This window comes from Dromiciops gliroides, chromosome 1 (assembly GCF_019393635.1).
Source record: "Dromiciops gliroides isolate mDroGli1 chromosome 1, mDroGli1.pri, whole genome shotgun sequence".
In the NCBI taxonomy this organism is placed as follows: domain Eukaryota; kingdom Metazoa; phylum Chordata; class Mammalia; order Microbiotheria; family Microbiotheriidae; genus Dromiciops; species Dromiciops gliroides.
The window spans coordinates 315,903,333-315,916,615 of NC_057861.1; the positions used below are offsets into that span (position 1 = coordinate 315,903,333).

General features: G+C 38.6%; 1 protein-coding gene across 1 annotated transcript in view; it reads left to right on the forward strand.

The window, feature by feature from the left end:
• DYM (dymeclin) overlaps positions 1–13,283 on the forward strand; it is a 613,994-nt gene that overhangs the window by 147,260 nt on the left and 453,451 nt on the right. Inside the window, 1 exon segment of the mRNA XM_043964852.1 lies at positions 11,218–11,343. Within this exon segment, the coding sequence (XP_043820787.1) occupies positions 11,218–11,343 (126 nt within the window).

Here is a 13,283-nt window from a genome sequence, read left to right on the forward strand (position 1 = left end):
ATTTTGTACTATTTTACAGAATTAGGATTAATATATAAATATATATATGTGTATATATATATGTATGTATGTGTGTGTGTGTGTGTATATATATATATATATATATGCATATACATTTGTGTATGTATGTATATTGTTTGCATTAAGAAACAATGGCCAGAGAGGGTCAACAATAGTGTTCCTTGATTTCAATCAGTAATTCTTGAGTACATGTGTTGGGCATTTTCCAAATCTTGCTAGGCAGCTATACCTAGTGTATTATATAGTTGCCAGTATACTTTTGCCATCAATAGGTGTGTTTGGGACTGAATCCAAGAGAAACAATTATATTTTCTTCTAGTTTTGTACTTTATGTCCTGATACTGATAACCAGATGCTTATGAAAGTTGAAAATTTTATATTCTGAGCACTAAATCTCTTTTTCACATTATTGATAGGTGGTCTTGACATGACATAAGCAGAACCTAAGTTCAGTACAATTCAAAATTTATGAATATTTTTTTTGGCTGCCAACATTAATTAGGAAATATTCTTTGAATTTTCATTTCGTAAAACTTTGCATGAAAAGAATTGGTATTCAGGAACTATAATATTCCCACCAGAGCAACCATCCTGTAATTGATAGAATTTGAAATACATTTTGGAATTCAACCAGTGTCAATATTGAATAAAAATGTTCACTATTTGCTGTTTTGAAACAGTACCTACAGTGGCTGAGTAGCTCTCTGAGAAACTCAGAACTTCCCCAGATGTTTTCTAACATTACCAGGCAGGGAGGGGCATCAAGGAGGAGCTAAAGATGTTTCCCTTTTTTGCCTATGAATTAAGTGAAAATTTAGGAAAATTTCATATTCTTGTTACATTATATTACTTGTCCTAGATCATAGACAGGTTAATAGTGGAAAGAAATGATATGGTTCTCATATTAGGAAGCCTTATATCACCATTAATCAATCAACAATGCCTTTTATGTACCTGATATATAACAGGCCTTCTGTTAAATGGAGGGGTATGGCATACAAAGACACAAATAAAAGCAGTCCCTTCCCTCAAAAATTTTACAGCTTCATGGGGGAGAGACAATGTGTACCTATCTAACTACTTACAAAATAGGTACAAAAATACTGAATAGTTGAAGGGCAGCTAGGTGTCTTAGTGGATAGAATACTGGCTTGGAGTCAGGAAGACTCATCTTCCTGAGGTCAAATTTGTCCTCAGACACTTGAATAGCTGTGTGACCCTGGGCAAGTCACTTAACCCTGTTTGTCTCAGTTTCCTTATCTGTAAAATGAGTTGGAGAGGGAAATGGCAAACCACTCCAGTATCTTTCTTTGTAAGAAAATTCCAAATAAAGTCATGAAGAGTCAGATAAGACTGAAAAATGACTGAACAACAACAGTTGAGGAGTAGAAAGTACCAGTAGTTGTGGGCTTCAGTTAAGGCCTGTAGAAAGAAAACAGTTGATCTGAGCTTTGAAAGAAAAATGGGATTCTAAAATACTAAGAGTTGGAGGGGAGTGAATCAGGGCCAGTCTGGGCAAAGGCGTGGAGATGGAAGATGCAGTGTCATGTGATGAACAACCAAGAGGGCAATTTGACAGGATCATTGAGAGCATTAAGGAGAGTGGTGTATAATAAAACTATAAAAGTAAGTTGGAGCCAAGTTGTGCCAATTATACTTGATCCTAGAGGTAATAAGTAGGGAACCACTGGAGTTGATTAAGCAGTGGGAGGCAGTCATATTAGCACTTAAAGAACATTATTTTGTCAGCTTTGTGGAAGATGAAGAGGGGATAGGCAAGACAGAGAAACCAAATTAAGAGACTATTATAGGGGGACAGCTAGGTGGCACAGTGGGTAGAGCACTGGCCCTGAAATCAGGAGGACCTGATTTCAAATCTGGACTCAGACACTTAACACTTAGTAGCTGTGTGACCCTGGGCAAGTCACTTAACCCTCATTGCCCTGCCCCCGCCCCCCCCCCCCCCCCAAAAAAAAGAGAGAGAGCGAGACTATTGTAGTGGTACTTTTAATAATGAGTAGAGAGAAGGATGCAAAAGATGTAAAGGTAGAAATAAAAAGTTTTAGTAGCTGATTGGATATTTGGGGTGGTGGATAGATATTTGGGGTGGTGGAAGAGATGAGTCAAAGTTAATACTAAATTTGTGAACTTGAGTGACTGGTTGAATCCTGATGTCATCGACAGAGATAGGAATGTTTGGTGAAGGGGTGGATTTACACAAATCAAAATGTTAACCAAACTCTAGCTTTACTATTGGACAAACTGTAAAGATCAGGGGTGATATGGTGTCTACCCAGGTATATCTGGTGGCCTATCTGATGGTGCTTGTTTTATTTTAATACCTAAAACTTAAACTAGATAAGGACCAAAAGATTTTTTCCTTTGAGTCAATCAATCAACACATATATTTTAAGAACCTATTGTGTATAAGGCACTGTGCTATGTTGTGGGGATACAAAGACAAAAAGAAGTCCCAATGCAGAAATATGTTTAATGTGATTATACATATATAACCTATCTTGGATTGCTTTCTGTAGGGGGGAGGAGGGAGGGAAGAAAGGGTGGGAGAAAAATTTGGAACTAAAAATCCTATGAAAACAAATGTTGAAAACTATCCTTACATGTAACTGGAAAATAATACTTTTATTAAAAAAATAAAGTAGTCCCTGTCCTTAAGAAGCTTATTTTCTTTTGGTGAGAAAACATGTGGAGGTTAAATGCTGTGGGGTCCCTAGTCAGTATGTGTCACAGGTGGGGCTTGAACCTGGTCCTGACATACTTGAAGACTACCTCTCTATTCTCCCTGTCCCCAACCCTCCACACTAAGACTTTTGGGATACCCTGTATATAATGTTTCAGGGCAGGAGGCCAAGAAGCATTGTGAAGAGACATAGGAAAGATGACCAATAGAGTGGTGTCCCAAAAGTCCAGAGAGGAACAAGCATCCAAGGGGAGTGGGTAATCAGGAGCGTCAGAAGCTGCAGACAAGTCAAAAAGAATGAGAACTGAGAAAAGGTCATTAGATTCGGCAGTTGGGAGGTCACTGGTTTCAGTTGAGTGATGAAATTGGAAGCTAGATTATAGAGAGTTAAGGAGCAAGTAAGAGGAGAGGAAGTGGAAGTGAGGTGATTAGGCAGCTTTCCCCACCTAGGAATTTAGTGGTAAAAGGGAGGAAAGATAGAATGTGATAGTTTCAGGGTCTAGTGAGGGTGTTGTGTTTTTTTATTTATTTATTTATTTATTTATTTATTTATTTATTTATTTATTTATTTATTTATTTATTCATTTATTTATTTATTTATTTATTTATTTATTTATTTATTTATTTATTCATTCATTCATTCATTTATTTATTTAATTTTTTTTAGTGAGGCAATTGGGGTTAAGTGACTTGCCCAGGGTCACTCAGCTAGTAAGTGTTAAGGGTCTGAGGCCGGATTTGAACTCAGGTACTCCTGACTCCAGGACTGGTGCTCTATCCACTGCGCCACCTAGCTGCCCCCACTGCGCCACCTAGTTGCCCCGGGTGTTGTGTTTTTAGTGTAGTTTTAAGCTGTTAAATTTAAGCTGGACTTCTTGAGGATTCCACAAAGAGAGAAGTAGTTTAAATTAAAGTGAAAGCAGTTTCTTAATCTAAAGATCTACTACTCTTTGTAGAACATTTGTATCAAATTGACATTATGTTTTATAGTAATATAAAGTATGAATTATGGATTTCTTTTCAAAAGTAGTAATACCTATGAATATTTAGCATCCAGAAGCACACTAACATTTTTCCACTTTTTTTTATAATAGAACTTCAAAATGGGGCCACAGGAAATAATAGGTGCAAGAAATGCCCACTAACCCAGAAATCCTGTAGTTTAAATCTAGTCAGCAATTCACTTTGAGTGTAATAACAATTAAATAGGAATTTCTCATTAGCTCTGCATTTGAATGCTGAAAAACTAAGAATGGGCAATAGGCAGGCCCTCATCAGTGACTTTAAATCACATTTTCTCCGTTCATTTATCTGTTTTAAGAAACTTCCTGAAAACTTTGTCTAGATGCCAGAATACTATTAGAGGTTAAATAACAATATGAATAGCTATAAATTAATGTTTCACATTAATTCACATTTTGGGAGAACATTTAATTTCTCAGAGTAGAAAACTTACAACTTTCATTAAGATTGCAATAATGGATAAAGATAAGATTTATGTCCATTGGGAGGACTAATTGAAAGAGCTTTTTAGGTAACATGAATGTTGATAATAGGATATATGGTTATAACAAAGGTGTCCTGATTAAAATGTAATTAGGAAATATTTAACAAAATAAATTAAACATACAGTGCAACAGAGATGATGTTTATTTGTGGTTTTATAAGTCAGCAGAGTTCTGATTCCATTTGAGTTTGACACCACTGAGGTAGAGGATATATAGTGACATTTATGTAGCTTCATGCTCCAGATTAAGTTGAAGGTCTTCAGCAAATTAGCCCTGGCTATTTCTTACATAGATCAGTCAGTTAGTAGATACTTAGTACCAGGACAAATTTGGAGTTAGTACAGGCACTGTGCTGAGTGCGAAAGATAAAAGGGAAAGCAAAAGATAGTTCTTGCTCTTAAGTTCACAATGTAATGGGGAGACAACATGCAAATAGCTGCGTAAAAAAAAAAGCAAAGTACAGGAGAAATTGGAAATAATCAATGGAGGAAAGACACTAGAAATAAGAGAGCTAACAGAAGGCTTCCTGTAGCAGCAGAGATGTTAACTGGGACTTGAACAATGCCAGAGAAACCAGGAGGCAGGAATGAAAAGGAAGAGCTTTCCATATGTTCTATCCAATGAAAATGCCTGGAATTGGGAGATGGAATGTCTTGTTCAAGGAACAGCTAGGAGGCCAGTGTCACTGGATTGAAGAGTACTTGGGGATGAGGGATTGGGGTGGAGGGAAGTGTAAGGCAGAAGATGAGAACATCTCCAACCATGTGCCTTGAGTCTTTCATGTCCTGTGAAAGAAGGCTGCTAAGGACAGGACTGGGCATTTTTCATCTGCCCCAAAGCAAGCACTTCCATTTCCAGTACAGGGCATCTTCCTTTTCCTACTGCCAGCCCAACCTCCCAACTGGGACGTGGAGAACCTCTAGTGCAAAGAAGAGCCACACCACCTTTGACCTCTGTCTTCCTCGTCTCTTGCTGCACTTTTCCTTTGAGGGTAGAGGAATGGTGCCCTCCACTGAAAGATGGACATTCTCACACCTGGTCATACTCTGCATGACCCAGTGACTCAGAATTCCTGTAGATCATCATCTAAAACCTCTTTTCTACCCCCTGCCCCTTGATTCCACATTCTCATATGCCTCAGTTTTCTTACCCGAAAGTTTCAACCAAATTCCACTCAGCCCTTCCACTGTGCCCTCTGAACGCCCATTCTGTGGGCAACAAACTTCTCTCGGTCTTGAAGTTTTTTCTTCTCTCACTACTTCCATCTACTCGCTATTACTGAAACAAGACTTCCCCAAACGACACAGTTTCCTCGGCCACCCTTTGCTGTGTTAGCTGTGACCCCTTCCTCTATCATTCAGTAGTCTTTCTTCTTTCATGTTCATGCTATTCATATCTACCACCCAGTCAAAATCCTGGTAGCTGTTTTCTACAGACCCTTGGGTCACTCTTCCTTCTTTCCTCATGAGTCTTGATACCTAGCTTACAATTTTGATTCTCCCTCAAACATCCTAACCACTCAGTTCCTCAACTTACTCTTCTCCTGTGACCTACTCTTTCACCTCAACCCAGCCCCACACAGAGATGGTTATAACCTTGATCTTGCCATTACCCACAAATGTACCACTTTTGCCTTCTAGAATTCTGAAATTCCCTTATCACAATCATAATCTATTGGCTTTTCACTTCTTCCTCTACCTCTCCTTATATAATAACACTACTCTTCACCACATTGTGACCTTCAGAACCCTCCACTTTCTCCTGGGGTATATTCCCCAAGCTAACCATTCTTTAAATTTCTCCCCATCTTGACTCCTTCGTAAATCACTTCAAGCCTATACTGTCCTCCCTCCTCTTCTCAAATCCCTATCCCTCTTCTCATGATGCTGATTATGCTATGCTAAGCCTCAGCCTTGCATCATTCCTGTTATTTATCACTTACACATGTAAATGAAGATGGAAAAAAATCACATAAACATTCTGAATCCACTACATATATATGTTACACAACCTCAATTGGGTCTTGACTGCTGCTAGGGAATCCTACTATACCTCGCACTCTCCACAGTGGTTTTTCCAGATCCTTTCATCTCTTCTCTAACCGTAAATAGTTCCTCCTCCTCCTCCACCTGTTCAGCTGAGAAGTACATTTCATATTTTACAGAAAAAACCAAAACCATTCTTCTCCCCACTTCCTTATCTCTTATAACTCATGCTTTCTGCCACTCTCTCCTCCTTCATCCCTATTTCACATGATGAAATGACCTTTCTCCTTCCCAAGGTCCACCCCCTCTCTATGTTCAAGTGATCCCGTTCCATTCTGTCTCTGTCACTTGTTTTCAACCTTGTGCTGTCATTCCCTACTGTCTACAGACGTGCCCGTGCCCCTCCCATCCTGAAAAACCTTCATGTGATCTTTCCATACCCACTAAATCTTACCTTATTTCTCTTCTGCCCCTTGTAGCTAAACTCTTTTAAAAGGCTGGCTACAATAGATACCTCCACTTTCTCTCTTCTCACTTTCTTCTTAACTCTTTAAAATCTGGCTTTTGACCATATCACACTGAAACTGCTCTCTCCAAAATTACTAATGATCCCTTAGTTTCCAGGTCTAATGGCCTTTTCTCATTCTCCTGCATCCTTTGACATTGTTGACCTCTTTCTCCTCTGTGATATCATCTTCTCCCTAGGATTCCTAGGGCAGTACTGTCCTAGGTACTCCTCCTAATCTATGACTACTTCTCTGTCTCCTTTGCTGGATTCTCCTCCAGATCATGCCCTTTAACATGTCTCCCACAGGGTTTTTTTCTGGTCCCTTTCCCCCCTCTATACTACTTTATTTGGTGATCTCATCAGCTCCTATGGATTTAATTACCATCTCTATGCTTGTGCCAATGAATTTCAGATATACCCCTCCTGTCCCAGTCCCCCTGCTGACCTCCAATCTCATATCTCCAACTGTTTTTTCAGATTTTTCAAACTGGATGTCCCGTAGACTTCTTCAATTCGGTGTGTCCCAAAATGAACTAATTTCCCCTCTTACATTTCCTTTTGTGATAGAGGGCAGCAACATCTCTCCAGTTCCTCAGACTCATAACCTGAGAGTCGTCCTGGATTCCTCATTATCATCATCTTCTTCTTCTTCTTCTTTCTTCTTCTTCTTCTGGCAATTGGAGTTAAGTGACTTGTCCAGGGTCACACAGCTAGTAAGTGTCACATGTCTGAGGCCAGATTTGAACTTGGGTCCTCCTGAATCCAGGACTATCCACTGCGCCACCTAGCTGCCCCTCTTCATTATCTCTTACTCCTCATATCCAAGCTGTTGATATTGTTGATTAGTTGTTCGTTGTGTCTGACTCTTCCTGACTCTATGGCATACCAGGCCCTTTTAGCCACTATCTCTTGAAGTCTGCCCAAGTTCCAAAATGCCTCTGTCTTTCCTCTGACACTGCTACTACACAGGCCCTCATTACATCACCCCTAGATTACTGCAATGTCCTGTTGGTGGGCCCTACTTCCTCAAGGCTCTCCCAGCTCCAATACATCTTCATTCAACCACTGAAGTGATTTTTCTAAAGTACAAATCCCATGATGTCACCCTTCCCTCCTCTACTCCGTAAACTCCATTGGCTCCCTACTGCCGCCAGGAGCAAATACAAAGTGCTGTTTGGCATTCATTAATAGTCCTTCATAACCTAGCCCCCTCCTCTTATTCCAGTTTTCTTATGCCTTATACCTTACTTCCTAATGTAGCACTGGCTTCCTGACTGTTCCGTGAACAAGACACTTCATCTCTTGGCTCCTGGAATTTTCTCTGGGTGTCCCCCTTGTTTGGAATTGTTTCCCTCTTCCACTTCAACCACTGACCTCCTTGGATTCCTTTAAGTTTCTATTAAAAGCCTACCTTCTGGGCAGCTAGGTGGCGCAGTGGATAGAGCACCGGCCCTGGAGTCAGGAGTACCTGAGTTCAAATCCGGCCTCAGACACCTAACATTTACTAGCTGTGTGATCCTGGGCAAGTCACTTAACCCCAATTGCCTCACTTTAAAAAAAAAAAAAGCCTACCTTCTACAGGAAGACCTCCTGAATTCCTCTTATTTCCAGCTTCCCCCCTCTATTAGTTATTTCCTCTCTATATAATTTGCTTTGTATATATTTGTTTGCTTGTTGTCTCTCCCATTAGACTATAAACTCAGAGGGCAGGGATTGTCTTTTGCTGGCACGTACTAGGTGCCTTATTAATGTTTATTAATTGATTAAAAAGAAGTTTCTACTAGAAAGGTTGGGGAGGGGCAGGGGCAGGTTATGAAGGATTTTTTTTAATTAATAAAGTATTTTATTTTTTTTCCATTACATATAAAGATAGTTCTCAACTTTTGTTTATACAAGCTTTACAATTTCGGATTTTTTTCCCTCCCTCCCCCCTCCCCTAGACAGCAGGTAATCTGATATAGGTTTTTATATATATATATATATATATACACACACACACATAATAACATTAAACATATTTCTGCATTAGTCATGTTATAAGAGAAAAGATCAGAGCAATGATGAAAAACCTCAAAATAGAAAAAAACAACAGCATCAAAAACAAAAGAAATAGTATGGTTCATTCAGCATCTATACTCCGCAGTTCTTTTTTTTTTTTTTTTTTTTGGATTTGGAGATCCTCTTCCATCACGAGTTCCCTGGAACGCTTCTGTGCCATTGCGTTGGTGAGAAGAATATAGTCCATCACAGTAGATCAACACTCAATGTTGTTGATGATACTGTGTACAATGTTCTTCTGGTTCTGCTCATCTCACTCATCATCAGCTCACATAAGACCCTCCAGGTTTCTCTGAACTCTTCCTGCTCATCATTTCTTACAGCACAATAGTATTCCATTGTATTCATATACCACAACTTGTCCAGCCATTACCCAATTGATGGGCACCCCCTCAACTTCCAATTCCTTGCCACCACATAAAGAGCAGCTATAAATATTTTTGTACATGTGGGTCCCTTTCCCCTTTCCCCTTTCCATGATTTCTTTGGGAAAAAGACCCAAAAGTGGTATTGCTGGGTCAAAGGGTATGCACAGCTTTATTGCCCTTTGGGCATAATTCCAAATTGCTCTCCAGAATGGTTGGATCAGCTCACAGCTCCACCAACAATGCATTAGTGTTCCAATTTTCCCACAGCTTCTCCAACATTTATTATTTTCCTTTTTTGTCATTTTAGCCAATCTGATAGGTGTCAGGTGGTACCTCAGAGTTGTTTTAATTTGCATCTCTCTAATCATTAGAGATTTAGAGCATTTTTTCATATGGGAATAGATAGCTTTGGTTTCTTCATCAGAAAACTGCCTGTTCATATCCTTTGACCATTTCTCAATTGGGGAATGACTTGGGTTCTTATAAATTTGATTTAGTTCCCTATATATTTTAGAGATGAGGCCTTTATCAGAAGTACTGGCCTCAATAATTGTTTCCCAGCTTTCTGCTTCCCTTCTAATTTTGGATGCATTGCTTCTGTTTGTACAAAAATTTTTTAATTTAATGTAATAAAAATCATCCATTTTGCATTTTATAATATACTCTATCTCTTGTTTGGTCAAAGATCTGATAGGTAGACTATTCCTTTCTCTCCAATTTACCTATGGTATCACCTCTTATGTCTAAATCGTGTATCCATTTTGACCTTATTTTAGTATAAGGTGTCAGATGTTGGTCTATGCCTAATTTCTGCCATATTATCTTCCAGTTTTCCCAGCAGTTTTTGTCAAATACTGAGTTCCTATCCCAGAAGCTGGAGTCTTTGGGTTTATCAAACACTACATTACTAGTGTCATTTACTACTGCATTTCCTGAGCCTAGCCTATTCCATTGATCCTCCACTCTATTTCTTAGCCAGTACCAGATAGTTTTGATGACTGCTGCTTTATAGTAGAGCTCCAGGTTTGGTACCGCTAACCCACATGAAGGATTTTTGAATGCCAAAATAGAAGATTTTTTTATTTGATCCTGGAGTTGAAAGCTGGACAGAAGATACTATAACTAATTTCTTGAGCAGTTTCATACAAGCTTTAATGATTGGGAGGCACAGTAACATGGCTTCCAATCCAGGGTAATCTTTTGAAACATACCTAGGGAATGAGGAATATTGAGGTATTTTATTTGTCATGCAGAGTTGGCCTAGATAAAGAGTCTGTTAGGGGCAGCTAGGTGGCACAGTGGATAAAACACCGGCCCTGGATTCAGAAGGACCTGAGTACAAATCCAGCTTCAGACACTTGACACTTACTAGCTGTGTGACCCTGGGCAAGTCATTTAACCCTCATTCCCCCCCTCGCCTCAAAGTCTATTAGAGGTGTGAAGAAATGGGTTTATTAAGTAATTATCATCTTTTTTTGGAGGGGGGTGGGCTGGGGCAATGAGGGTTAAATGACTTGCCCAGGGTCACACACAGCTAGTAAGTGCCAAGTGCCTGAGGCTGGATTTGAACTCAGGTCTTCCTGAATCCAGGGTAGATGCTTTATCCAGTGCATTACCTAGCTGCCCCCAGTAATAATCAGCTTTAACAAGCATAGTTTTCTTAAAAAAATGTTCAACTTTTGAGTTCTATTTATTTTGGTATTTAAACTAGTGAAAGTGGAATTAACCTGAGGAATAGAGGACAGACTTTCTAGAAATACTAGAATGGATTCTCAAAGTAAAACATTACTAATAGCTATAGATAAAGGAATTTGGAACCTGTAAAGTAGTGAAATGATATAATTTATACCCATGTAAAAGTTAAAATCTGGAAAAAGATGTTCATCTTTTTTCTTTGTTTATTTTTAGGTTTTTCATATAAATATCAAATGTTTATGTCCTAGAAAAAATTTTAAATTTGACATTGATATGACTTTCAGTTTTTGTTATATACAATTCGTTTTAGAAATCAGAAATAGAGCTTAATCCTTAAAAATGATGAATATTCTGTTATCTCTTCTCTCCACAGAGATATAACATATGGAATATCACTAGAGGCTGTGTCAACACTGGTCATTTTCCTTTCCTGTCAGCTCTTCCATAAGGAAATTTTGAGACAGAGCATAAGCCACAAATACCTGATGCATGGACAATGGTATGTTTTAGTCTTGTAGAGTTTGTCTTGGGTGTTTTTTAGCTTTCTCTTGTGTACGTCCTTTTGTTTTGTATCTGTAGATCCATGGTATACATTTTCCCTTGGGTCTCCCACTCTCGCCTCAAACTTGTCAAACTCAAAGCCAAATTGATCTTCCTCATTAAACTAGATCTTCTTCACCATCTTTTTCAGTGGTACCATTGTATTCTCTAATTATCCATATTTCAAATCTCTGAATATCCTTTGACTCTTGCAAGTTTTTATATACATATTCACACAAACATACACATATAATATACATATTTAATATACACAAACATGTATATATGATGAGAGAGAGAGAGAGAGAGAGAGAGAGCGAGCGCGAGCAAGCGACCAACCCCCCAGAAAGAGAGAGGTTATCATTTCCCCTGCTTGAAGACATGGCCTCTTCATCTCCCCACATAAAATGTCTTGATTAAGCTTCAGCTTAAGTATCACCTTCTACGTGAAGCTTTTCTTGATCCCACCATTCTTCATACTCCTTGTATTTACACACACACACACACACACACACACACACACACACACAAGTACTCCTGAATCCAGGGCTGGTGCTCTATCCACTGCGCCACCTAGCTGCCCCGCCATATACATTTTTAACCCCAAAATAATCTTCACTGTTTAATGAACTTCATGTGAAGGAAGATTTTTGTTCATTTTTGCAGATAGCCAAGAGTCTAAAGTCATTTCTACTTTATAATGGATCAGTAGAAAAGAATATTGTTTTTCTTCTTTCTTCGTTCATAGATAGTACATGTTTTGAATTTCTCAGTAAAGTCTCTATATTGGTTGATTGATTTAACTTGTCTCTGAGAACACCAAGTAGGTTCGCTAAACTTTGGGTTGGTGAATTGATAAAGTTTGAGTCCAAGTTAATTTTAATGAGCTGTGGTGGTTTTTCTTCTTTTCCAATTTTTTGGTCCATCAGAATAACTTTGCAGTTAACAGAGTTATCAGAAAAGCACCTTATTTCACTTCTTATACTTAACAGAGAATGTTTGAGGAAATTCGTTAGCATCATGTTACTATAATCTCAGCACTATTTTACAAAACAAAAATGTTAGTGAAGTGCAGGTGGAATCAGATGAAGATAACTGGCATAGAGAAATAGTTTTTGCAAATCTTATTGCTGCTCACAAGGGGAAGAGATTATAGCTGCTTAATAAATACTCATTATTTAAATAGTTGAGAGAGATTGTTGCTTGGGGTCTTCTACCTTTTCTGGTGGTCCTCTGATTTTACTCAGTTGGCTACTTATTATACTGTTGGCCATGTCTGTCTTCTAGAGTTTAGGCCTGATTCTAAATTTTGTGTTCTGATTCCATTACCTTTGGATTTCTGGACTACAACTGTTAGACTAGAAGCCAAAATTGACTTACTAATTGGAGATTTGGAGAAGGTAACAAAAATGTTAGTGAAGTGCAGGTGGAATCAGATGAAGATAACTGGCATAGAGAAATAGTTTTTGCAAATCTTATTGCTGCTCACAAGGGGAAGAGAAGAGTTGCTAGCAAAGAGTCTTAGTCTGTAGCCTTCATGCTACAGTGGGATGGTTTCTAAGTAATCTAATAAGGAATTAAGAATTGGGGACAGGGAAGTAGCAATGCACAGTAGGGAAATAGGGAATTTATCCCTATGGATACCAGCCTAGCAAGAGGCTCAAAAGGGTGGATGGGGAGGAAGAGGAGGAATGGAATCAATTTATACAGATTCATAGGGAAAAGTGAGAAATAGTTTATATATTTAAATTTTATTATAGAGATTATAGAAATATGTAACTTTCTGTTCCTTTGTAAGAAGCTTATATCTAAAATTAAATAGGAAAGAGGAGGGTAGAAAAACAAGGAAAATTCATTGAAGGAGGAGAAGGCAGCATGGTACAGTGGAACATAGAACTG